Here is a 26,033-nt window from a genome sequence, read left to right as displayed (position 1 = left end):
AATGCTTGGTAATGCTTTTACCGTTCTAAACTAAATTTCACAGATAAGATAACCCTCCTACACTATTACATACAAAGTGCCCTAGCTGAAATGTAATATAAATGAGTAACAAAAGACAAAGTTATTTATGATAAAATAATTTGCATTTCAGTGTGTAAATGCTCAGTCACTATCAAAGGAGACAAAACAAGGCAGGTGATGTTGGCACCTCTATTTAATACCTACCCAAATACAACAACTACAAATATTGTTTACAAGCACGTTGAGTTGAATTTAATGCCACAGGTGGTGTTGCTGTTGGTAATGTGATTTTCCAAAGGAATGAACAAGTCTCGGTAAAGTTCTAAGGAAAACAGAGTAAAATCTTTCCTCAATATCCATGGTAGCTGCATTTTTGGAAAATTCAGAAAATTAAAACCATGCCAAGAAAAGACTATGTGTTTATAAAAACTGGATAAAACCTAACTGCTCTGGTCACTCGGAGCATATGTTTTACTTCATGAAGGTCTCCAGAACATTCAAATACAGATAAGTCTCTACTGTGCAGACAGTTGGGTGCAAGGCAAGATGTCTAATCTCTGGCCCGAGCCACCAAATGCCAGCAGTGCTCTCTCTCACAATTGGAACAACATCCAAAAGTGGTCCGAGAGGCCCATGTCACCTCTGCTCCTGCATGAGGTTCATTTTCACAGCAATGAGAGACAAAGAACAGGCTAACTGAAAATTTTAGTTTATTCTGTAAATATCGCTGAATAAAATATGTTATGGAATACTGCATTTCTATATTCTGGGTAACATTTCTTAAAGGTCCACAGAAATAGGACCCTCATTATAATATATAATAATACAGAGAAAAGCTTCATTGTCAGAACTCAACATATTTAAAATATGGAAGAGATTATAATACAATCTACAAGCTAACAGATAATCGTGATGTTATGTAAGACACAGATACGTAAAGAGAGAAACGTTGTAATTCCCATAACTTCTTTCTGCTTTTTTCAAAACCTTATGCTTGTTTCAGGTGTACAGCGTAGTGGTTAGACAATCATCTACTTTACAAAGTATTCCCCGATACCCACCCGGCACCATACATAGTTATTACAATATTATTAACTATATTCCCTGGGCTGAACTTTACATCCCTGTGATTGTTTTGTAACTGCCAATTCGTACTTCTCAATTCCTTTACCTCTTTTCACCCATCCCCCAAGCCCCTCTCGCCTGGCAACCTTCAGTTTGTTCACTGTATCTAGGAATCTGTTTCTGTTTTATTTTGTCCTTCAAGTTCCACATCATGTGGAATTTGTCTTCCTCTGTCTCACTTATTTCACTTAACATAATACCCTCTAGTTCCACCCAGGTTGTTGCAAATAGTAAAATTTCATTCCTTTTTATTGCTGGGCAACAGTCCACAGCTTCTTTACCCACTCATCTATTGAGGGGCACTTGGGCTCTTCCAAGTCTTGGCTATTGGAAGTAATGCTGCAATGGACATAGAGGAGTGTATATATTTTTTGAATTAGTGTTTTGGATTTCTTTGGACATATTCCCAGAAGTGGACTTGCTGGGCCATAAGGTAATTCTATTTTAAATTTTGTCCACAGTGGCTGCACCAATCTGTAATCCCACCAACAGTGCACAGGGTTCCCTTTCCCCCCGGGTCCTCAGCAGCACCTGCTGTTTGTGGATTCGTGGATGGGAGCCGTCCTGAGGGGTGTGAGGGGATGTCTCATTCTGCTGTAAATTTGCATCTCTCTGATGAGTAGTGATGCTCAGCATCTTTTCATGTCTGTTAGCCATCTGTATGTCCTCTTTGAAGAAGTGTCTATTCATGTCTTCTGCCATTTTTTAATTGAGTTGTTTGTGGGTTGTTGTTTTGTGTGTTTTTTTTAGAGTTATTGGTGTGTGTGTTTTGGTGCTGAGTTGTATATTTTGGATCTTAAGCTCCTATCAGATGTACCATTGGTGGCTATGCTCTCCCACTCAGTGGGTTGTCTTTTCATTTTGTTGATGGTTTCCTTTGCCATGCAAAAACCTTCTAGTTTAATGTAGTCCCATTTATTTATTTTTTTCTTTTGTTTCCTTTGTCTGAGGAGATATATCAGAGAAAGAACAAGGTCAGAGAGTTTATCGCCTATGCTTTCTTCTAGAAGTTTTATGGTTTCAGGTCTTACATTTACGTCTTTAATCCATTTTGAGTTTATTCTTGTAAATGGTGTAAGAAGGTAGTCTAGTTTCACTTTTTTGCACGTACCTGTCCAATTTTCCACCATTATTTATTGAATAGACTGTCTTTACCCCATTGTACAGTCTTGCCTCCTTTGTCATAGATTAATTGACCATCTAGGCCTGGGCTTATTTCTGGGCTCCCTATTCTGATCTATTGGTCAATGTGTCTGTTTTTCATAAGTAATTTTAATAGTTTTTAAATATTTTACTATAATTATTTTCTTACAAAGTTTATGGGTGTTACAAATTTTAAAACTGTTATGGGTCTTAGAAATTTTCTTACAAATGTTATGGATCAAAGTGAGAAAAGAAAAAAAACTAAGAGAAATGGGGAAAGAATACAAACAAGAAATGAAAAATGTATGGCCTGAAAAGGAAAAGAGGGCACACACAAGTCAATTTAAAACAGGAAAAATTTGGGGAACAAGTCATATGCAGTGTGTTGCTTCCTTATCTTCCTCAAAATTAATTTCTATGACTCTATAATTTTAGTGATGAAAGAAACTCACATGGGTATTTATTTATCTGATGAATTTATGGATCCATATAGTATAACAAACTATGAAAAATCTTTAAATCCTGAACATTTAACTCACTGGGGTAAAAAAAAGTTACCTTCATTCATTCATTTCTTCTATTCCCACCATGAATTACTTCAGGTTTTCTGGAGAATTAAATATGAAACTGGATCCGTTCCTCAGAAAGATTCAGGATCATGAAACTTTCAGGAAAATAGTACAAATATGGGCCACAGGGAAGAAAACCCACAAACCCACATTATCTTAGCATCCTAATCTCATAGTTCAATGATTTTTCAACATATTTCTCAAAAGTTCTATTTTAAAGAATATTGTTTTCATTTACTTAAAGACCCATAAGGTTAAGGGCTGGAGAGAACTGAAAGATTTCAGTATAGCTTTCTGTCTCCAAGGGAAAGCTAAATTAACTGTAGACCAAGACCTCTATAAATTCTTCAAAAACAGAAAAGGGAAAAAAAATAATCATTTCCCTCGGGAACTCATTTTAATGCCTAGCAGCATATTGGTCAGGAAAAGTTACACTCTCACCATCATTTAGATATATTTAGTAAGTTTCAACATGATTTTTGGAGATATTCAGGGAGCTGAGCCAAGTCCTTGATCTTTCAAAGGATAAATCTAGATAACCTTCTTAGAGTAGAAAGCCAGAAGTTCTGTTTCTCTTGATTTCTAGATAAGTGACTTCCTACCAAAGTTATAATAATCTAGAGAAGTTTCATTCCCCCCTTATCTGTTTTTGTCAGGGTGTGAGTCCAAAGGGTATCTTATCTAGTTAGCAAAGTAGAATTTGTGCTTTGAAGCTGAATCGGAGCCAGAGTTCATTTATCTAAGGTTTAATGTGGAATGAAAAGAACCAACTACAGGGCTGAGCCCAGCTCAGAGCCTAAGAAAAGACCACGTTTCCCCCTAAGGAAACTAAAATAAACTAGTAAAAGTCAGAAACCATTAGACCCATGGTGCTTGGACTGGCCAAGGAGACATCGGGTACTGACAACGCAGTGTTGCAACTCCCAGTGGATTGAACATCACTAGTTTTTGCATGGGTGTCTTTTAGAGATGGTAGGGATCACATAAGGACTGCAGTGGGTGCTCTGACATGTTATAGTCCTTCTGTTTGGCTGCATCAAGGCATCGTTTTAATCAAGCAACAAAATAGCCTTCCTACCTCCCTCTTCCCATGCTCACTCCCAATATAAAGGCAGTAAATCTGAACACTGTATTTTGTGGCTAACGGCACAGGAGGTAATTCCATAGGTCAATGATCTTCTGCTTAATCCAGTGGCTTCCCCCGAGAACAAAGAGCAGCAAGTCAAAGCAGCTAATTGCCGTTACACTCAAGAAGATTTCATTATAAAAGTTGGCAGTGTAGTTACAGCCACTGAAGTGTGCCAGGGTGTACAAGTAATAGATCCTAAATAACTGGTAGGGAAGGAAGCAAACGACGATGATCCCTATGAAAAACAGGTTCTTCAGCTGGGCCCAGAACTCCTGGTGGGACAGCAAGGAGTGGCGGAGCTTCCGCACCATGGACATGATGATGAAGGTCTGGAAGACCAGGAGAACCACGGTGACGACTATGACAAAGGAGACTATCAAATAGTTGATGACCTTCACATACGGATGGGCCAGCTCCTTGTGGAAGTTAAAGCAGTTCTGCCTATCATACTCCGCGTATTTTCCGTACTGAGAAGCAATCAGGGGCACCATGATGACAACCACCAGCAGCCACAGGCCGACACTGGCGGCCACCGCGTGCAGCTTCCGGTAGAATTCCACCTTGTCCTTGCGCTTGAAGAAGATGAGGTACCTGATGACCAGGATCACCATGTAGAACAGGAACGTGAGGTACATGTGGACGTGCAGCATGGCACTCACAAACTTACAGAAGGGCAACCCGAAGGTCCACGTGTGACTGACGAGGTAGGACAGGCGGAAAGGCACCGTCAGCAGGAAAACGCTGTGGACCACCACCAGGTTCACGACCGCCGTGGTGGTCACCGACCGGGTGTTCATCTTCACCAGCAGGAACAGAATGGAGATGATGCCCACCAGCCCTCCGACGAGCACCACGCCGTAGAGCCTGGTCAGGTGGGGTGTCAGTATAGGTTTGCAGGAAGTATTTTGGGTAGCCATGCTTCAGAAGCCACCTGGAAGACACAAAGCACCGGTAACTGACGAGCTCCCGGGGCTCTGGACATCCCTCCCCAGCAGCCCACACGGGCACCGTCATTAGCTCGCCCAGCGGTCAGCACTGAATCTCAGTGTCCCCATTCCCGTCCATAACTGTCCCCTGCTACTACCGGGACATTCCAGTTCCAGAGGCCCAGAGAGGTGAGTGCCAGCTCCTTGGTGGCACAGCCATGCTTGAAGCCCACCCAGGAGCCCCTCTCCAAGGTCACCGGTTACGAGCCAGGACGAATGTCCAGCCAGGGCTGGAAGAGGCAGAACAGTGAGCAGAGGTTGCTGTGGGACAAATGGCTTCCCTGCCTTTGAGACGCCCTTAGAGTAAATCAGATTCTGTTATGTTTGTTGAGAACAAATAGGATCATTCATTTTCATCTCTGCAGGAAATCTGAGCAGCATTCTATCCAAAATATTCTCAGAAAAGGCTCCAGAACAACAGTGTCACATGAAGGAACACCTCGAGGTAGGAAAAAAAAAAATTAAAAATAAAAATCTGAAAACATCAGAAGCAGCGTGGGAAACAACCAAACCCAAATGTCAATTCTAAAGAAATCCATTAGAGAGGACTATGTGCCCAAGCAACCTATAAGCAGCCCGCTTCCTTGCCCGTGTTTGCGCTGGCTCCCAGGCCTCCTCCTGAGGTTTGAGAGGAGACTCCTGGCCCTGAGCTGAACCTGCAGCCCCGGCTTTGCTGCGGCTGTTGCTGGGAAGTTAGATCTGCAGCCTCACTCATCAGAAACAGCGCGTCCAGCCCACAAGAGCTTCTGGGTTGGAGCTACTACTCCTGCTGTTACCGGCAGGTAGACACACTTTCCAGCTTCACGGCTTCTGGCTACAGGTAAGGGAAGGAGAGCTGAGGCTGGGGCCACGAGGTGCACACTCAGAGGCCACGCGTTTCTTCTGAGCAAGAGCCACGCCACTCCTGAGGCCACCTGGGCACGCGGCCTACCCCTGCTCTATCCCACATAAGGAGCAGGCCGAGAATTCTCCCCACTCGGGGGGGGGGCTTGGCACAGATCTGTAGGTATTCAAATGTGCTGTGAATTCTGGTCCCCGCATGTCCCCATCTCCTTACTGGAAATCTTGCTGCAAAAGAAATACCTTGTTACCTCAAGGACTGTGCTTTGCTCTCAGGGAATGTCAATTCAGCAGGCTTGAGGTCCTGGAATTCCTGGGTGCCCAACGCAGTGGTTCCTCGCCACCCTCACAATCCGGCCCCCTTAGTCCTCACAGCGCCAAAGGACAGAAAAGAACAGGTCAGGGAGCTGGTGAGGCGGGAGGGCTCCAGATGGACGAACGTGGTGCTCAGCGGTCCCGTGACCTCCTCTCCTGCAAGCTTCCTCCCAGCCCGGTGAAGCGCTGACCGGTAAGCGGGCCAGGATGTCGCTAAGAGGATGTCGCCAACGGAGGCTGTGCACATTTTCATCTCACGTGGTTCCCCTGGGGGTGTTTTGGTGCATGTCACAAGTGGGCTGCTTCCTGCTGCACCACTGTGACCACTGCTGTGTTTATCCAAATGTTCATCTTCCTTTTCATTATCTGCGTTTTATCTTAATATCTACGAGGGGGTTATTTCCTTTTCTTGTCTCAGTGTTGTGTTTTTTTTAGTCACAAAATAAGAGGCAACTAAGTTAAAGAAACTAAAGAAAAATTAGAAGATGAACAGAATGTTTTCAGTCTTTTAAATATTTCAGTAATTTTCCGCTAGTATTTTTCTACGTACCTGTGTTAGGGAGGGAGGTAGAATCATCCTTCAGCCCATATTTCTCACTAGTGATACAGTGAAGTACTTAATTGTAAAGATTCTCTACTTTTAAATGACTGCATCCCATCAGGTGGGCATCTTTAATGTTATTTTTTTTTTAAGAATATATTTTTATTGATTTGAGAGAGTGAGGAAGGGAGAGAGAAAGAGAGAAACACTGATTGGCTGCCTCCTGCACTCCCCCTAGTTGGGATGGAGCCCGAAACCTGGGCATGTGCCCTGACTGAGAATCGAACCAGTGACCGCTTGGTTCATGGGTCAACACTCAACTAATTGAGTCACACCAGCCAGGGCTTCAATGTTATTTAACCAAATATTCAGCAATGAGGTGTTTCTAACTTACTGTTGTTATAAATGACTCTGTATGATAAACATTTTTGTGAATTAAGCATTTTACATATTTTGGATTATTTTCTGAAGGTGGCATCCAAGAAAAGAGTGTTTGCATGACATATTTGTGTATCTAGATTTATAGAGCCAGATTGCTTTACACTGACAGATGCAAATGTAAAATATTTATTGTAGGGAACAATTGTACTCCTGCTTTCTAATTTAAGCTATTCCATCAAACATTTTGTTTTTAATACTTTATTCAAACGACTCCAGTCATCCAGCAATCTTTACACTCTGTTCTTATAGGCAGAATTCTGAAATGAGCAAAACCAGGGGCTGTGGGTAAAATACTATCCTCAAATAATGTATTTCCCCTTTAACCCTGCACCATCCTCTCAGCCCTCAGAAAGCTAAGCCAACAATAAAGAAAACTCTTCCAGAAGTTCTAGAAGTATTCTGTTCAAACCATGTCTTCCCTTCGCATCTAAACTCTGGGAAAAATCACTGGCCTCTTTCTTGGAGCCCAGTATCATCCGCCAACAAGTCAGGATGCCACTGCCAACACCACCTGGAGAGGACCAGGAATGGACAATGACTTCAGAGAATGCTGAGCCTCTCTATGGAGAGGCATTCATTTGGGAATCAGCCAACCCCTGTGGTTGGAAGGCGCCGTGCCTCCAAGGTGAATGTGACATATAAGCTCACTCAGAGCAGGGGGCCCTTCCTCAGGGCAAAGCTGCTGAGAAGTCCGCCACGGAGAGCAGCCAAGGGCCCCCCTCCAGTCTTCAGTGCTGGGGACCTCTGGGTTCCTGCTGTGTCACCAGCAGTGAGGGTGTCTGTTCTATGATTTGTTTGCGACCAGAGCTGCCCTGTCCTGAGTGCATCCTTGGTCCCAGGTGCTATGGCGGGACTCTCACATACATTACTCATCTTCCTGCCATGAAGTCTAGGATGTGGGCATTTTCATCCCAAATATCAGGTGAAGAAATTGAGCTCAGGAAAGTTAAGCAACTTTCCCGGGTGTGCTCAGCTACCAAGTGGTTTTAGTCCTACCAAGGACTAAAACCCAAGTGTTGAGTGCTATTTCCCAGGGTGGCTGCATGCAGACATTGCCTCCTGTGAAAGAAAAGGGGCCATTCTATCCCAGCTGCACCCCTGCTCCCCTCCAAGCTGGGGGTTCTGCACAGCTGGTCGGTCCTCCTTTCTCCACTGCATTTGCTTACATTGCTGTGACCAGTTACCAGGGTATTTAAAGGCGAGTCATGTGAATACAGCAGGAGACTTGGAGAGGCCGTTCAAATAGGCCCAGCTGCTATTCTCTAAAGCCAGTACAAGCTTGAGAAGCAAGTCGTCAGATTGCAATATATTAAAAAAAACTGCATTCAAATTTGATTACTAAAATTTAATTTGTCCTTAGGATAGAGTCCTGAGCCCCTTTCTTAATTCTGTTTCACTTTTTGAACTATAAGCCCTTAACTCCCCTTTTTTGAGATTGGAAATCACACTGAGAGATTGTTATAGTGGCTCCTGATCAGCTGCTCCACCCAGAGAGATCCAGCCCAGAGCCAGCCAGCCTAGTCATCGATGGGCACGAGGGGCTGGCATCTGGAAGTGCCGACTGCTCTGTGCCCAGGGATCCCTGGGTGAGCAGCTGGGCACAGCCCTCTCCTAAGAGTGCCAGGCTTGAGTCACCCCAGGCCTCTGCCTGCCTTCGGGCCTGGTCCCCAGCTTGCTTCCCAGCCCATTCTGGGTCTGGAGGCCGCCTAGATCCTCACCCCCTTCCTCTGGCACTCCCGTCCTCACTCCATGCCCCCCGTTAGTTTAGAGGTATATCCCCGCTCAGTGACCCTCCAGGACCAGCCAGTCCCTGCGATTCTGATTCCCGCCTGGCGCTGACGTTCTTTGGGCCTATGTCCTATTACTCCTGCCAGCCCGTTTCCCAGGCCTGCTCATGTTCCCTCCATCCCTGCCTTAGCTCTACGGGATCCCCAGGGGGTTCGAGCGGTGCCCTGTGCTCCTATTGCCTGACCTCTTCCTTCAAAGTTTATCCCCTGCCCCATCCCCCAGGGGCTGAAGTGGTTTCCTGTAGAAATCTCCAGTGCGGGAGGAGGTGACACTCACTTCCTTAGTTTCCCATCTGATCCTCAGCCCTTTATCTCGGTTTGCTACCCAACTGCCCCTGCATTGCACATTTTAGCCATGGGCAGGCGAGCTGGAAGATCAGATAACTTAGTCCCTTCTACAATGACTCCTGATTCTCAGATAGGTATGGAAAAGGGTACGTTTCAGTACATTTGAAAAGAGGAACTAAGTTGCTAGGCCATTTGGTCCCCCATAGAGGGAGGTGAGGACCAGTCTGCCCATTATCAAGCACAGGGTGAGGCCCGTGTTGGGCGTTAGAATGGACAGAAGAAGCTACTAACCATCAATGGTGGGTGTAGGAAGAGGGACCAGATATCCCAACTTGAATGGGAAAACTTCTTGGCAGAATGTTGCACAGAAAAGCTCATCATTGAATCTGGTGGTCATGTAAGATGACCAATTCTAAGATTTTACAATGTGACAAAGACCTGGCTCTGGCAGTCATATCTTAATCCACCTCTCAGTCACAGGCATTTCTTTCTGGTCTTCTGGTTGACCTTTCAGCATCTTAAAGCTTCCAAACACCAGTATGAGCAGCTTCTCTGGATCCTGGCCACAGAATCAACCTCAACCCTGAAGGCCCTTAAAACAGAATATTCAAAAAGAACTTGGACCCCGAAGCTCTGAGACTGAGCAGAGGGAAAGGCATCTCCTAGAGATCTCAAACTTGTCATTGACTTGGCTTAAATATTTCTCTCCTGGATGATGTTTTTCATCTCAAATGACACACTAGTATTGCAGATAATACTCTGTATTTGTTTACTTACAGCTACAATTGCTGTCTACAATGAGAGCAGAAATTCTGTCTTTCCCATATGTTCTGAGTAGAATGGTGTAGTGGGGTTGAATGATGGCCAGCCCCCAGAGAGATATGTCCGTCTTAATCCCAGAAACCTAGGAATATGGCCTTATTTGAAAAAAGAATGTAGACATAATTGAGTTAGGGATCTCAAAATGAGAGCATCCTGGATTTTCCAAGTGGGCCCAAAATCCAACAACAAGCGTCCTTTAAAAAGGCACACTAAGGAGAGACACAGAGAAAAGAGGGAGAAAACCACGTGAAGACAGAGGCGGAGAGTGGAGTTACACAGCCATAAACCACGGAACGCCTGGAGCCACCGAGAATCTGGAAGGGTCAGGACGGTTCAAATTCAAACTGGCTGTGCTTCGTACCTCAGCCTTCCCGGATACACGGGAAAGCTAAGGTCATCCGATGAAACTCCCCCTTTACAAAGAGCGACACTTACTCTTCATGCCTCTGTAATGTCCCCACAAATCCAGAGAAGCAGCCACTCTTTGCCATTCTTCAGGTAGCAGCTTTGCTTTGAAAAGAAATGGCTTTTAATTCATGACCTGAGATGCTACCCGCAGAAGCAGAGAAGGACGGTGTGAGGAGTGGACAGCAGTCCAGCTTCCACGGTGCAGACAAAAGGAATACTAAGCAGGCAGAACTGATCACCATTTCACCGCTTTTGCCTTGGTTTCTTTCATACTTTTTCGCTCCCATCTCACCACCCACCCCAGGCGCACACGTGAGCACCCTGAGGCCCTGAACCCCCAGTGGGAATGCCTGGGTCCCCTCCTTCAACGGCATGTGTGCCTGTCAGGGCGAGCCCAGGGGATGTCGAGGTGAATGAGGCACTGCTACCAAGGGGACCAGAAGTGGGAACTCAATCACGCCTCCTTCCTTGCGTCCCAAAATTCCAGCCAGTGTCTCAGTCCCTCAGAAATGCCCCTACCCTTCTTTGCCCTGGGACTTCTGGGAGAAATTCTGTCTCCCTGGGACCTGCCCTTTGGATTTTCAGGTTTTGCTGCTTAACCAGCAAGCGGCAGGATATGAAGAGCATAGATCTCCAGGGAGAGGTGCACAGCCTCTAGGCGCCCTCAGGTCCTAGAGGTGGCTCTTGGACTGAGATTCCCGAGTTGTTGTTACACAGTGAACTCACTCCCTGCCTGATCAGGTATCTGTCCTCTCCTTTTACCACACAGAAGACTCAGGTTCTAAACCCCTGAGGTTCTGGCTGCATTTAATCAAACCTTGAGGCTGTTACTCAGGTAAATCAAGGTGCTCTTTTACCTGCAGTTGAAGATGTGCCCCTCTGGAATACCTCTTTGCTAGAACACTCCCTGTTAAAGAATATCTAAACACATCCTGTAGGAAGGATCCCCAAGGAGGGATACAGGCAGAAGCTGTGGGATTTCAGAGAAATTACCTGCAGTTAGGAGACTGACATAAGGTTTCCTGGTGGTGTTTGAAACTGGCTTAAATTGAGATCAATGGCTTAAATTTACCAGCAGAGGTAGGATTTTTTTCTAAAGACCTGATTCTTAAAAGGAGGAATTAACTTAAAGGAATTAATCTGTTATGAAAATTTGAAGACACCATGTAGATTCGGGGAGGCAGCCCCATCTTCCACATAAATCACACTAGGCATGTAGCCACTCAACCACCCCACAATGTACCTGCCTGGACCTCATGAGTTGATCTTTCTAGCCTCTGCTGCCAGGTCACTCAAAGTGGGTTCATTTGCACTTCAGGAGGGCTGTGGGCAAGAATGTGCTCACTTCCACTGTTTATCAGGAAGTGTCCAGTTCGGTGCCACTTGAGGTCAGTCAGTGCACTGGCAGGGTCAACATCACCAGGGCCCCACCCAAACCCACTGAAGCTGCATCTCAGGGGTGAGGCTCTGCAGTGTTTTAACAAGTTCTGCTGGCGGTTTGGGGCCATGTGAAAATTTGAGAATTACTGGTTTCGATGACCTTGAGGAAGTCAGCTCTCTGTCCTTGGTGCATCTGTCTACAAAATGAAGGGCTCGACTTGGGCTATCTCAGTAGACCCTCGAAGCTCTGTCATTCTATTATGTTCCTCCAAATATTTGCAGTCTCTCCCCGTGCTTGTTTTTTCTTTCTCATTTTGATTCGTGGGTGTTGCAGAGTATAAAGGAAGATGCCGAGAGCTAGATCATGTGGTGAGCCATGCCCACTCTCACCAACTAGACCCCCATTAGTTATAGTAAACACACTGAATGTTTGATTAAGCAGGTATGGCCTTCTGAATCAGAAGGAAAAATATATCTTGTCATATATGTAAGTAAATAGCCTGCTAATAGAGTGCAGGCAGAACAAACATACCTTCCCATACGCCCCAGCTCTGTCAAGAATTAACAATCATCACTACAACAGTAAGCATCCCTAGCACCCATAGTGTGGGTTTTACATACGACCTCCCTCTCAAAGAAGCCAGAGCTGCCTGCTGGGGAGAAGGGAGGGAGAGGAGCGCTCTCAGGATTGTCAGAGATGTCATAAACAAATCAACAAGAACAAGTGCCGTATAGGCTTTGTTTTGGAACCCAGCTCAAGAAACCAGCTGAAAAAAATTATGAGGCAATCAGCAAATTTGAACAGTAAGTGACTATTTGATGATGTTAAAGAACATCAAGATAACAATATTATAGTTATGTGTTTTTAAAAAAGCCTCCTTATCTTTTAGATATAGATATCAAAATATTTATGGGTAAAATGACATTACATCTGGGGTTTTATTCAAAATGATTCAGTTGTGGGGCTGTGGGGAGGTGGAGTACCTCAAGCAAGAGCAGCTGTGAGCTGAGGTGCTGCAGCTGGGTGCAGCCGGGGAATGGGTACGTGGGGGTCATTGTGGGTGTAGCCGGGGAATGGGTACGTGGGGGTCATTGCGGATGTGGCCGGGGAATGGGTACGTGGGGGTCACTGCTGGTGTACCGGGGAATGGGTAAGTGGGGGTCATTGCTCCCTACTGTGCTGTGTATTTCAAATTTTCCATAAAGGCACTTTTAATTAGTAACAAGAAAAGAATAAAGGAAGAACACATTTTCCCAAAAAAAGACAAGCAGTGGTGAAAGGCAAATATATTTCCATTTTCTGTTATGAAGAGCAAGTATGATTAAATTCGAAGCCTCCGAAGGAAACGCTGGCGGCGGGCTCCCTCATCACCAAGCACCATCCCTCCTCCCGGGAACCACCTCGGTCCCACCCTCGGGGGGAGGGCTGTGGACAGGGGCCCACGCTGTGAAGCGAATGCCGGGGAATGGGCAGGGCAGGCACGCTAGGCACAGACAGGCCTCCCAAGGCTTCACTCCATAAAAACCCCTCCGAGTGGAAGGCAGGCCGGCTGACAGACAGACACACTTTCGTCCCTGCTCCTGTGCTCCCTGCTCCTGTAGTCGAGACCCAAGCGTCCCCAGCCCTTAGGGACTTAAGGGAGCCACTGAGAATCCTGAACTTCAACCTTGGAGCTTGAGACGGCCCTTCACAGATGCTGCTTTGATCCGAGCCTTCGACAAGTTGTGTTGACGACGGAAAGTGACCTTAACATCAATGGTTTTCAAATCAGTAAAACTTGAAATAACAATAAGATCTTTTGCATTTTTAAAATTAGGGAAGTGAAATACCGTGACAGTCGTCAGGACGGGCAAAGAGGAGGTGACCCTGCTCATGGGAGGTGAATGCGGGACCACAGTTCTTGATACAAATTGGGCAACGTAGGGCCAGCTCACAGATCGCAATCAGGCTCTGGGGCGGTAGCTTCTAGGAATTGCTAAGGGCAACGCCAGCAACATGTACAAAGTGTAACACGAGACACACAGACTTGCTAGCCATGAGTTAATTACGCCACATCCACGGGGCTTACTCTTGCCACTCGTATGATGCTTAGGAAGAAATATTAAATAAAACAGAAAACTCCTGTGGTAAGGAAGACTGTTTATACACCAAGATCTGGACCACATAACATGAATAGGTGTATTTATTGAAAGTGTATCAAATATCTAAGAATAGTTGCTTTGAGCCTTTGGATCATGAGTTTTCTTCCCTTCTGTATATTTTTCAATGCTTTCCAAATTTCCTGCAATAATAAGAATGCTATTTTCATAGTCATAAAATATTTTTAAACTCTTACTTCTCACATTTCTCCGCCATGCGAAGTTGCCCTGTTTTTAATTACCCAATGGTAATGGCTTCATGGCTTCAAGAGGGAAACAACGGCCTTAGGTACACTCAGGCTAGTGCTGTGGCCTGTGCATCTCAGTATAACTGTCCTTGGCTCGGTTAAAAATATAGTTTGTGACAGCTCCGTCTCAAGGCCATTTGGAAGATTAACGAGACACTGTGTCTGAATGAATCTTCAGAAGCCTCTGAGTCACAGGTTGCCATGTATGTGAAATGTTGAGGTGTGGGTGAGAAGCCATACCTGACACGCATCGTAATCTAGGAAATGTGGTGAAGGTGGCAGCTGTTATATCAATGTCAACGGTGCTTGAAGCAGGGCCTGTGGCTCTGACGCCTTGCGGCTGCTCTAGCGTCCTGCATAGTGAAGCCAATGGTCCTGCGAGGCAGTCTGTGGTATCCTTAGACACAAGCAATTGCTGGGAAGTTATCTATTATACCTAACAGAAGTCTGCCCCCGTGACAGCCCCCCTTAGTTATGGTTCTGTTCTTGGGAGCGTAATGGTGTACATGTTCTTTCCTGTCTGATATTTTTTCACCCGCTGAGTATTCCTGTTCTCTTTCCTCTCTATTTCTGTGCCATCGTTTCCCGTGAGTAAGGTCCCCAGCAGAGTGTAGGAGCTTCAGCGCTGGGTCCTGCCTTTATCACTTACGGGCCGGGCCATCTTGGGCAAGTTACTTAGTTAACACCTCCCTGCTTCCTCTCCCTCCTCAGTAATTGGATGATTCTAATGCTGCACATTTCATAAAGTTGTTGTACTAAGTGTCATACTTGCAGGCAGATAATCTACATAAAACACACCCTGGGGCTTGGTATGGAGATCGCGCCTCTTAGATGTTCATCCCGGGGGGAGGTGATAAAGATGGCATGATCCCCAGCACCTTCCTCACGGGGCCAGACTCTGGACGCTCCTGCCTGCCAATGTCCTTAAACTATAATGCGGGGTCTAGAGGCACAAACACCTTGTAATCAGGCAGACACAGAACACAGAGGGATGCTTACCACCTCACCTAGCTATTAGCTACTTGAAATTGAGCAAATTCTTTGATTTCAAAGAACTTTTCTCATGTATAAGGTGGGATTATGAGCTTCTCGGCTTTGTAAGGTTGTTGTAAAAATGTTAGCCCTGATGCCACACTCAGGAACTAAATTTGTGCAACTCTTGGTTCTCAGCACTACATTTAGGAGCATTTAGGGTCCTCCTGGCAGCCGGTAAACATCCCATGTTATTTTGATGGGACAAGGTCTGGGAGGTTGGGGTGCGGCTGTCTGTCTCTGGGGTGATATTTTCCCCCTGGGCACCGAGGCTAAGGTTACCAGCCCCTGAGAAACTCCCACACAGATCTGACAACAAACACCACAAACAGACTTGACCACAGCACCTCTATGAACACTTCAACAGGAAGAAGGTAAAGAAAAGGAGAGGGGAGGAAGGTGGGGGAGCCCGGGGGGAGGAAAGGGGAAGAGGGAGGGGCCACGGGAGTGACTGAGGAGGGAGCACACCAGGGGGTGGCCGCTCTCTGAAAGGGGACAGTGGAGAGCCACCAACCTGAAAAGGGGCTTTTCTAATTTTCCTCCGTCCATGCCCATTCTCTCTGTGAGGGTTGATGGTCAGTCATGATTTATGTGACAAGCAACAACAAAAAGCCCTACAAAGTTCACCCTGTCACTTGCTTATAAAGAGGCAATGGCACCCTGGCTGGTGTGGCTCAGTGGTTAGAGCGTCAGCCTGTGCACTGAAGGGTCCCAGGTTCAATTCCTAGTCAAGGGCACGTACCTGGGTTGCAGGTTCCATCCCCAGCTCCGATGGGGGAATGCCTGAGGCAACCAATCAGTGTGTCCCTCTCCCATCAATGTTTCGCTCTCTCTCCCTTCAATGGAAAAAATCAATGGAAAAAATATCCTTGGGTGAGGCTTAACAACAGCAATACAAGAGGCAATGGCATGAAACACAAGGAACATGAGCTTTGGTGTGAGAGGCATTTCCTCTCCTCTTCAATAGCTGACTTTTCAGGGCACCTGCCAGCACAGCTCGCCATGGGAGTGCCAGACATAGTGGGGCCTCTGCAAAGTGCAGCCTTGCATTTGTTCCACTGATTCTTCTTATAGATTCGTCTTGCCCTTCATTTGTGAGTTCTTTAGCACTGCCAGAAAAATTAAAGGCACCGTAGGGGGAAGATGATATTTTCACTTCCTCTTGGTGCTTACAGAAACCAGGGGGGCTGAGAAAAGTCCTCTCCCTGGGAGAGCTGACCTCACGCCTTCTTCTGTAATCTGGATCGGTGCTTTTACAGTGTGGGGGTGTCTGGAGATACCAACAGGCCTGAGCCCCTCTGTGCTCTGAATCGTGGAAGTTCACTGATCCCAAACCAGCGATTCTCAATCTATGGACAGATTTGGGCCATTTCCCCCTTCTCGGCATCCTCTAGACTCCCTGGCCACTGAGTTTAGTGGCAGCTGCCACCAATAACAAGAGGTGTCCCTGTGACAACCTGAAAGTGAAACTGAACACGACTGTCCCTTTTCCTGTGTCCACAGCACGCAGACCAGAGCTGTGGAGGAGGGTCTCAGGCTTTTCTGAACCACCCTCCTTGGAGCCTACATAGCTGTAGCCTTCAATGGTGGTTTCCTGAGATTCCTGTACTTCCTGATCCCCCTGAGCCCCCACCTCCACCAAGACAAAGGATAAGAGAAAAAGCAGCAGCTGCCCCTACTGGCCCTGCCCATGGTGTCACAGCCTCTGGCCTCCCTCATTAAGACCCCCGCCCCCGCCCCCGCCTGGAACACCCGGAGAGGCCTCAGGGTGTTTTGCAGTTCTCTGGCCGATGCATCTGTGGGGTGCTGCAGAGTAGAATCACCTGGGAAGCTTTGGGAAAACAAGGCAGGGCTCCCACTTTCAGGATGGGGCCAAGGGGTCTCTAATTTTTAATGCTCTCCAAAGGGCATTTAAGGATAAAATCACTTTCTAAGTCTCACATTGAATTCCCAGCCTTGGGTTTTGGTTTCTTTCTGGTCAGAACCTCGCCTCATAGTCATTTCAACTCAGGGTGGGTTTATTTTTAGATTTTTTTTGTTTTTTTAAATTGAATCTATTGCAGTGACACTGGTTAATTATATAGGTCTCGGGTGTACAATTCTATAACACATCATCTGTATATTGCATTGTGTATTCACAGCCCGAAGTCAAGTCTCCTTCTGTCACCATTTACCAAATCAGGTTTATCATGTCAGAGAACTCGCTCTGTCCCTTCCCAACACATCTAGAAGAGGCCGGTACAAGCACGTTTCCAAGTGGCCCAGGGCTCCTGGGGACCCAGCAGAAGCAAGAGCCAATGCAAATATAAATACCCAAATACATCAAAGATTAATAGTGCTTTGAAGCTTCACCGGCCAGTTTGAAAACTATCAGAACTGTGCCTTTGAAAACGAAAAATATACCACTAGAACTAGCATCTCATGGGACATATCAGACAAGAAATATAAAACCTGGGGAACTGAATAATAGGTATGAAAAATATGCTAGGAGCGCAGCAAAGGAAGAAAAACGCTGAGAGGCACACCGGGCACCCTTCTTGGCACTTTGCGTGTAATGTCTCTCGGGAGCCTCACGCGGTTTCACGAAGTGGAAAGGGCTGCTTCCCCATTTTGGAGATGAGGAAGCTGAGTGCTGGAGGTTAAGAAACTCGCCCGGCTCATGCGCCCAGGGAGAGGCAGAGCCAGGGCGCTCACCCCAGGGAGCCCGGGCTCAGCTCTGTGGCCCCACTGTGCCCTGCTCCCACCAAGGGGATGGACAGCACCAAGAGCCATGGAGGTGACATGTGGTCCAGATATAGGAGAGAGCAAAGGAAAGGTGAGTTTCCGAGAGACAATGGCTGAGAATTTTCCAGAACTGATGAAAAATACCCAGTAAGTCCCGGTAAGTTCTAAGAAGGTTAAGCAGGACAAACAAAAAGACATCCATACCCAGACACAGCGCAGGGGAGCCGCCGAAAGCTGAAGACAATGGAGATGCTGATGCTAAAGGCAGTGCATTCGAGAAGAAACGTCACCTGAAAAGAGAAGTTTTACACAGACAGGTGGCTTCTGAAAAGCAGCAGTGGAGGCCGGGATACAGCAGGGTATTATCTTAAAAACAATGAGTAAACATAGCCATCGTCCTACAGACGCACGGGACAAAACTATCTTTCAAGAATGTGGGCACAATAAAGACCTTTGGTACAAACGAAAATTGAAAGGAGTTACACCAGTGGTTCCTTACCAAAAGAACATGTAGCAGATATATTAAGGAAAAAGGAGAGTTATATATGAGGAATGTCTACGTAACAAAGGAAAAATGCTAAAAATACTGTAAATATATGGATAAATCTAAAGAGATTTTATATAAATCAATAATAATACTAATATCTAATTTATTGGGCTAATCCACAGGGCAATACTCAGATATTAGGCAACAATTTCGTATAACTAGGGAGGGGTTCCCTTTCGATGTGTTCCGAGGTCCATGCATTGTTTGGGAAGAAAGCAAGACATTGCTTGATGTCAGGGGTCTTAGATAAATATGGAAGTTCACATTTCTTTGAAAGCACTGAAACCATGAAATAAAATGTGTATCTTCCAAAGTAGGACTGGGAAAAAATGAAATGAAGTGGCAGGGGGTGGGAGGGGAGCACAAGTCCAGTTGATTCAAAGGAAGGAAGGAAGGGAGGGAGGGAGGGAGGGAGGGAGGAAGGAAGTTACCCTTTAAGGAACAAAGAAGGAAGCACAGGTTTGCCGGCAGACCGGCCCCTGGGCCTCTCAAGCTCCAGTGCCCACTGCACAGGATCAGACAAGTAAAAGGCCTGGGGCAAGATTCTGATTCTCTGCCCTGCTTGGAAATTGGCAGTTTATTTAAAATAAATAAACCCCTGATAAAATATAACACTACATTTATATTTACACATGTTTCACTATCACACATTTCTATAATTTTTTAAAATATTTTTTTATTGGTCTCAGAGAGAGGAAGGGACAGGGAGAGAGGGAAACATCAATGATGAGAGAGTCATTGATCGGCTGCGTCCCGCATGGCCCTCACCAGTGACTGAGCCTGCAACACAGGCACATGTACTGACCGAGAATCGAACAGCGATCTTCTGCTTCATGGGTCAATGCTCAAACACTGAGCCACGCCAGCAGGGCTCTATAATTTTTTTTAAATGAACAGTTTATACGTATTTAATTATTTAAACTGTATAACACTTTTTAAAACTCCAAGTTGATTGAGACTTCTTGCTACTGTTAATCTAGGTCAGGGGTTTGCAAACTACAGCCCAAAGACCAAGTCCCACCAGCCCACTGGGCATTTTTCGTATGTTATATCTTTTGATCTTCACGATTCTCATTTCCATTAGAGACTCTGATCTCCCTTTTACGGGCACTGGACGCTGAGGCTTGCTGGAGTCGACTGAGGCGTGGGGCATGGCAGCTGTGTCTGTCACTTAGAAGTGCCCAACAGCTGAGAGGATCACCACTTTTTATAAAGAAAGCGGAGCTAATAAGGAATGAAACCCGTTTCCTCTGCGACAGCCTCACAGTGCTGGCCCCGGGACCAGGATGAACATATTGGCTCTCTGAAGATCTTCGGTAAGGCTTTTCTATTCCTCGGCTTAGACTTATGCCCACAGAGCCACTGTCAGTCACGGCCCTGCTATTAGCACTTAAAACACAGGTTAGGATGCCCGGCCGCTGTGGTTGAGGATCATCTCATGCACCAGGAGGTCGCTGGTTCAATACCGGGCCAGAGCACATGTCCAGGTTGCTGGCTCGATCCCCAGTAGGGAGGGCATGCAGGAGGCAGCCGATTGATGTTTCTCTCTCTCTCTCTCCCCCTCTCCCTTCCTCTCTCTGAAATCAATAAAAATGTATTTTTTAAAACATACAGGTTAGAAATATGGGATAAGAAAGACCCAGCTCCCTAACCACAAGCCTTCATAGTCACCCTGGGAGATGGGTCAAACCATTGAAGCCCAGGGCCACATGTCAGACCACTGGATTGATTCTACAGGGAGACCTTGAAATGGATGCTCTGAACAAGTGGTTCAAGTGATTCCAACACAGACCTCCAGGCCCCCCTTGAGACCCACTGCCTTAATGTTACTGAGGATCAGACACCCCCACCGTTCATCCAAATTCCATCTACACGTGGTCTCAGTTAAGAGTCAACCTTCTGACCTTCCTGTGGCACTCACAGTTCACATCACACAACCCACGGCTGACGCCAGAGGCTGCTAGGGGCACTCAGAACTGAAAGACAAATGTCAGTCTCCTGATCTGCACGAGTATCCAGGCGACTTAAGCCTTGATTTCGTCATCTGCAGCATAAAGGAAAGATGGTCTCAAACCTAATCCAATGCGCCATGCTCTTCTAGCATTGTGGATAAAACGGTTTAGTTTCTTTCTAATAAGCCTTAATAGTAACATTCTAGAAAACTAGCTACCTATCCAAGCACTTGGCTAATGATTTTTACTCAACTTTTTTTCCCTTTTGTGCAATCTAGTAAAGATGACCTAACTGCTCTTTTTCTGTAAATGTCTCTGCCCAGAGCAAATGATGGCTTATGGTCTTTGCATTGGTTTTATGAATAAACTCTGTCTTTCCAGCTATATTATTGGCTCCTGGAAAACAGGGGTCATCAACATCTTTGAATATATATAATATATATAATATGTAATATATAATATAAAAAATGAAGTGGGTATAATAATCATTTTTTTTTTTACTGTTTACAATTAAGAGAGCCTAGAAAGTTTTATGCCAAATTTGCTTCATGGGAAGAGATTAAAAAATAGGGCCAGTTCAATGATTTTTCTCTTGGTCGAGATGTTTGTAAGACAGATTATATATAAATGGCACATGGAGTGGGAGAGAGAAAGAATGAATGAGTCAATGAAGATGGCAATTTTTTTTAAACGTCTGCACACTATACCCAACTCCCAACTAAAGCTTCTCTAAGCTGGGCCCTTGCATAGAGGAAAGTCTGTGCTAGACAAGGTCACTGCTGCAGAGAGATCACAACCTCAGGAAAGATAAGACCACACTAAGACATAGTAGGCAGTGCTGGTGACTTACATGGGTGCCACTGCACCAGCTGTGAAATAGTAAGATCATATATGTATATATACATATATATGTGTGTATGTAAATAGATAGACGTAGATATAGATATATAGATGATAGATGGATAGTTCTGTGCCTCCAGTTCTTCCTAAAATCCTTGTAATTTCTTTTTTTAATATGTTTTTATGTATTTTAGAGAGAGGAAGGGAGAGGAATAGAGAGAAAGAAACATCAAGCATACCTAAGAGTACAGAAAATGACATAACTGACGCCCATACCCCCAGTCATCTGGGTGTTCATAGATGTTAACATTTTTCCAACTACTTTATTTTTTATTTAATTTTTAAAATACGTTTTTGTTGATTTTAGAGAGAGAGGAAAGGAGGGGATAGAGAGATAGAAAACGTCAATTGGCTGCCTCCTGCATGCCCCCTACTGGGAAGTGAGCCCACAACCGAGGCATGTGCCCTGACTGGATATCGAACCAGCAACCTCTTGGTTCATGGGGCGGCACTCAACCACTGAGCCACACTGGCCACACCTTGTAATTTCTTAAGTGATCACAACACTAGGAGCATCTCTTGTTCCAATGTTTAATCTTTGACCCATCCCTGACCCAGGGCTCCTAAAATTCTCATGATTTCCTAAGTGATAACAGCCCGAGGGGCATCTTCTGTTCTAAGTTTTTGATGAACAGTTCTTACATTTTCTTTAATCCTAAGATTTAAACTTCCCCAGAGACGTGAAGGAACCATAAACCAGCTATTATAGACTGAATCTGTCTTTCAGAAAATGAAATGACTCCTAGCGAGAGAAGGAGGGTACGCTTAGACCACAGGTCACTCCCTACCCCCCGTAGCCGTGAGGAATCCCCAAGGAATAGTGCTCAGATTTGGGCACCATCAGTTGGCCAGGCCATGGACGTCAGGCTGAAATTCTTTATCAGGGAGCAGAGTGGTATCCCAAATTTGACGAGATCTGACTTTTGGATTGTCCAGGAACGCCTACCACATATGTTCAGTGTTCCAGCCGGTAGAGCCTCCTCTGTTCCCAGAGCAGGAAGTACTCAGATGTGGGGGCCACTATCCCTCAAAGAAACTTCCCCTACGTTACCCCATCCCAGAGACCAGGTTACTGGACAATCTGTAAGAAGTGTTTCTCTCTCCCATGTGAATTAAATTTAACAAATTTCGCTCTTTTTAAAAAATGACTTAATCCCCAGGAACTGCAATCTTTAGTTGACCAAGTATTTTGACATCACAGTTATGTCCAAAGTTGAAAAGAGAAGCAATCTTTGAACTTAGCAACTATGTTTTTAGAGCACTTCGAGTTCTAAGCCTTTGGTATCTAATGCACGTAATCTCAAAGACGGTGTCTTCATCTTAACATTCATTCATTCAGTTCATTCATTCATCCCAGAGATGTTGAATCCTCAGTGTATGACAAATATTTTTTCCAGAATACAAAGATGAAAAGGCATAGTTCCTGCCCTTAAGGAAATTGTATCTTTAGGAAAGAGACTCTGTTTAAATTAAGTTGGATTGTGATTATCATGAAAAATACCATTGTCATCACAAACCAAAATGGAACAATAAGAATATTTGATAAATATTTTGACACAACTCACTAGATGTGAAGACCTTTTATAAATTAGTATCTCAGAAATGTTTGACCAATTACAGATTTTTTCTCAAGTTCACTGCTTTGAAGGATGTCACTGATTTGCACCTATTCCAATCTTTAAAATATTTTGATGTGCTATTTTAGTCATAATGTGCTAATGTCTCTTATAAGGCTAGCGCAGTGGCTTATGCATAGCAGGCATCCCATAGGCATTTTATAGGTTCACTGAATTTTAGATTTGAAAGGCATCTTTACAAATCAGCTAGTCCTGTGGTCCTTAACCTTAGCTGGGTTTTGGGCCACTTTGAAAATCTGATAAAATCTGTGGGCATTTCTTTACCATTAGAAAAACACCTATTTACATACACAGATTTTTCTATACAACTTTATGGGATTGGTGAATAATCTATCATCCATGAACTCCTTTGGGGTTCATGTACCCTAGTCTACACCTTCTATTATAATTGTTGAAAATCACTGCCTTGAACAGGGGTTGCAAAATTATGGCCCTGAGGCCAAACCTGGCTCATCTCTTGTTTTTGTACAGTCTGTGAGCTAAGAGCGGCTATTACCTTTTTAAATGGTTACATTTTAAGTGGTTTGTAAGAACCTGCATATTATATTCAATTTTGCATCTTGGCCTCCAAAACCCAAACTATTTATTATGTAGTCCTTCATAGAGACAATTCCCCAACCCCTGAGCTAGGATGGTTAGAAAATATTGTCCAAATCCCTCAATTTCTAGAAAACAGAGGACTAGCATTCATACCACCTCCCTCCTCACCTACTGGTCTTCTCATTACTCCTGATCGATCAGTTGAAATACTGACTTATCGACTGAGTTAAACCCAATAAAAAGGAAAGCATGGGGTTGTAAACCTGGAGCACGTAATAAACAACTTCTTGGATAAATAACTGTGCAGACTGGTAGGAAGTTGAAATTCAGAGAACAAAACCCTGTTACACATTTGCCAAAGAAGCAGGACTAAACCCCCAGCCGCATGGTGTGCATCCCTGACTGGTTCTTCTCAACTTTGCATTATGTCCCATTCCGTCTATTTGAAACGCAATACTTCTTATCAAAAGGAAATAAGGGTAGAGAAGGAACTTAGTGTAAAATTATTGTTGTTGTAAAAATAGATGCTGTTCTTAACTTTCAGTTATGTGATTTAAAGTTACTTTCAGATTCCTCGGGTCAAGTAGTACTGTAAAAACGGAATGAAAAGAATGACAATGGCCATTGTTACAGGTGTTATCCTGAATATATTTCTTTTAGGAATTTCAAGGTTCCTGATGGCTATTGATTGTTTTCTATTTGTTAGGGCTGCCAGAAGGCTTCAACCTGTATGTGACAATATTACAGTCATACAGTTTGAAGATTCTTCATAATTAAAAAATACACTACTTACAAGATAAACATTTGAACAACACATAAATGCAACCCCAGATCCCCTAGGGACCCTATAAGCTTTTCAGCCAGAGTCCTTTCTTTTTAACAGATTCTGAAGCCATTTTGTCCATATTTACTCACTCATGAAAACTGGGTGTCACCCTCACAGTCCTGTGCACGACATAGGAAGAATTAAACAGTGTTTACTCTGCAGGAGTGTGGTCAGCATAACCATAATATAGTTATCTTTACAGCAAGCCTGTCTGAAGACAGAGTTAGAACTACACTGGCCAGGCCAGCATGCTCTGTTTACTAACTTTCACTCACATGACCCCACCCCAAGACTTCTGCACTTACCTGGAGAAGGCAGATACCTCCGGGGAGGTGCAGCGATGGGCCACCTGTCTGACTTCCAGGTAGGATTGTCTCCTAGTAGCAAGGCTGCCCAAGCACCTCCATGGTCTGCATGCAAGGACTGGCCCCTTCACCAAGCACAAGGAAGCTGGGGCTCTAAGTTCCGCAGAGCGTCAACACAACCACAAAACCTCAGAACCATTTCAGCCACACGAGCATTGAAAAACCAGGCTCTTCAAGATGAAGAGCCCTGGTTGTGAAATTACAGGAAGGCCAACCGTCAAGAAATAGTTATTAAAGTCGTATGACTACTATGAGGGACTAGCTTTTAAAATTTCATCCAAACTGAAGTTTGTAGAGAATGATGTGGAAAGAGAAGGAAAAGCAGTGATAGTACCAAAAAAAAAAAAAAGGGAGGGGAGGTGTCAACTGTGTGTTGTGTTCAGGGTAAAAGAATACAGGGTGGGGCAAAAGCAGGTTCACAGTTGTTTGTATAGAAAATACTACAGTAATTAATAAGTAATAGTACAAGAATAAACTGTGTTTTGTGTACTTACAACTGGAGACCTAGTTTTGTCCCACCCTGTATATATAGTATTTCCTTGCAGAAAATGTACAGAGTTGTTCTGTACTCTGTCAGGGACTTAGGACTCCTACTCTGTCATTGACATATTATATTTACTACAAAGTGACACTGTTATCAGCTCATTTCATTAGAGTTAAGAGAGAGGCTATTTCAACCACAGTCTATTGGTATCAGAGGAGGGGTGTATCTGCCACCTAACTCTTTACCAGGGGTTGGGAACCTTTTTTCTGCCAAAGGCCTTTTGGATACTTTTAACATCATTCCCAGGCCATACAAAATTATTGACTTAAAAATCAGCCTGCTATATTTGGTAAAACATTTAATTAACTCACCCCTAATGTGATGGCTGGAACTGCTTCTCTTCGGTGAGGCCTTGGCAGGGCCAGACCGAATGATTACAAGGGCTATATATGGCCCGTGGGCCGAGCGTTCCCCACCCCTGCTCTAGACACTTAGCATTGTCTCCAGAAGAAGCTCTGCACAGGGTCGAGGAGCCACACTGCAAGTAGGGAAAGAAAACCAAGTTCCTCAAACTGCTGCAATTTACCTACCAGTTTATGTAACAAGATAAATTAATACTTTTAAATAGTATCATTATCTTGTAAATCACATAATAATGTTGAACAGAAATCCTAATTTATTAACTACCAACATTTTCATATATTCCAATTTTTAAACTCTTTTTTGGCATTTTTTCATTTAAACAAAATTGTGGGAGCATCCAACTGGGACCATTCCTGGATTCTTTCTACTTCAAAGGCCCTCATTAGGGTTACAAGTCTGGTAATTTCTGATAATTCCCAGT

At 44.6% G+C, this 26,033-nt stretch overlaps 1 protein-coding gene across 1 annotated transcript; it reads right to left on the bottom strand.

The window, feature by feature from the left end:
• Positions 1–721: 721 nt before the first annotated feature.
• GPR141 (G protein-coupled receptor 141) lies at positions 722–24,774 on the bottom strand. Its single transcript, XM_081147396.1, has 2 exons — positions 24,646–24,774; positions 722–4,918 (listed from the first exon to the last, which is right to left on the bottom strand). Exon 2 carries the CDS (start codon positions 4,902–4,904, stop codon positions 3,999–4,001), a length of 906 nt encoding a protein of 301 aa, XP_081003522.1. The 5' UTR covers positions 4,905–4,918; positions 24,646–24,774; the 3' UTR covers positions 722–3,998.
• Between the last annotated feature and the right edge of the window lie 1,259 nt (positions 24,775–26,033).

The sequence above is a fragment of the Miniopterus schreibersii genome (assembly GCF_964146895.1).
Source record: "Miniopterus schreibersii genome assembly, chromosome: 9".
In the NCBI taxonomy this organism is placed as follows: Eukaryota; Metazoa; Chordata; class Mammalia; order Chiroptera; family Miniopteridae; genus Miniopterus; species Miniopterus schreibersii.
The sequence above is the reverse complement of the archived record's forward strand: the minus strand, read 5'-3'. Positions and strand labels throughout refer to the sequence as shown.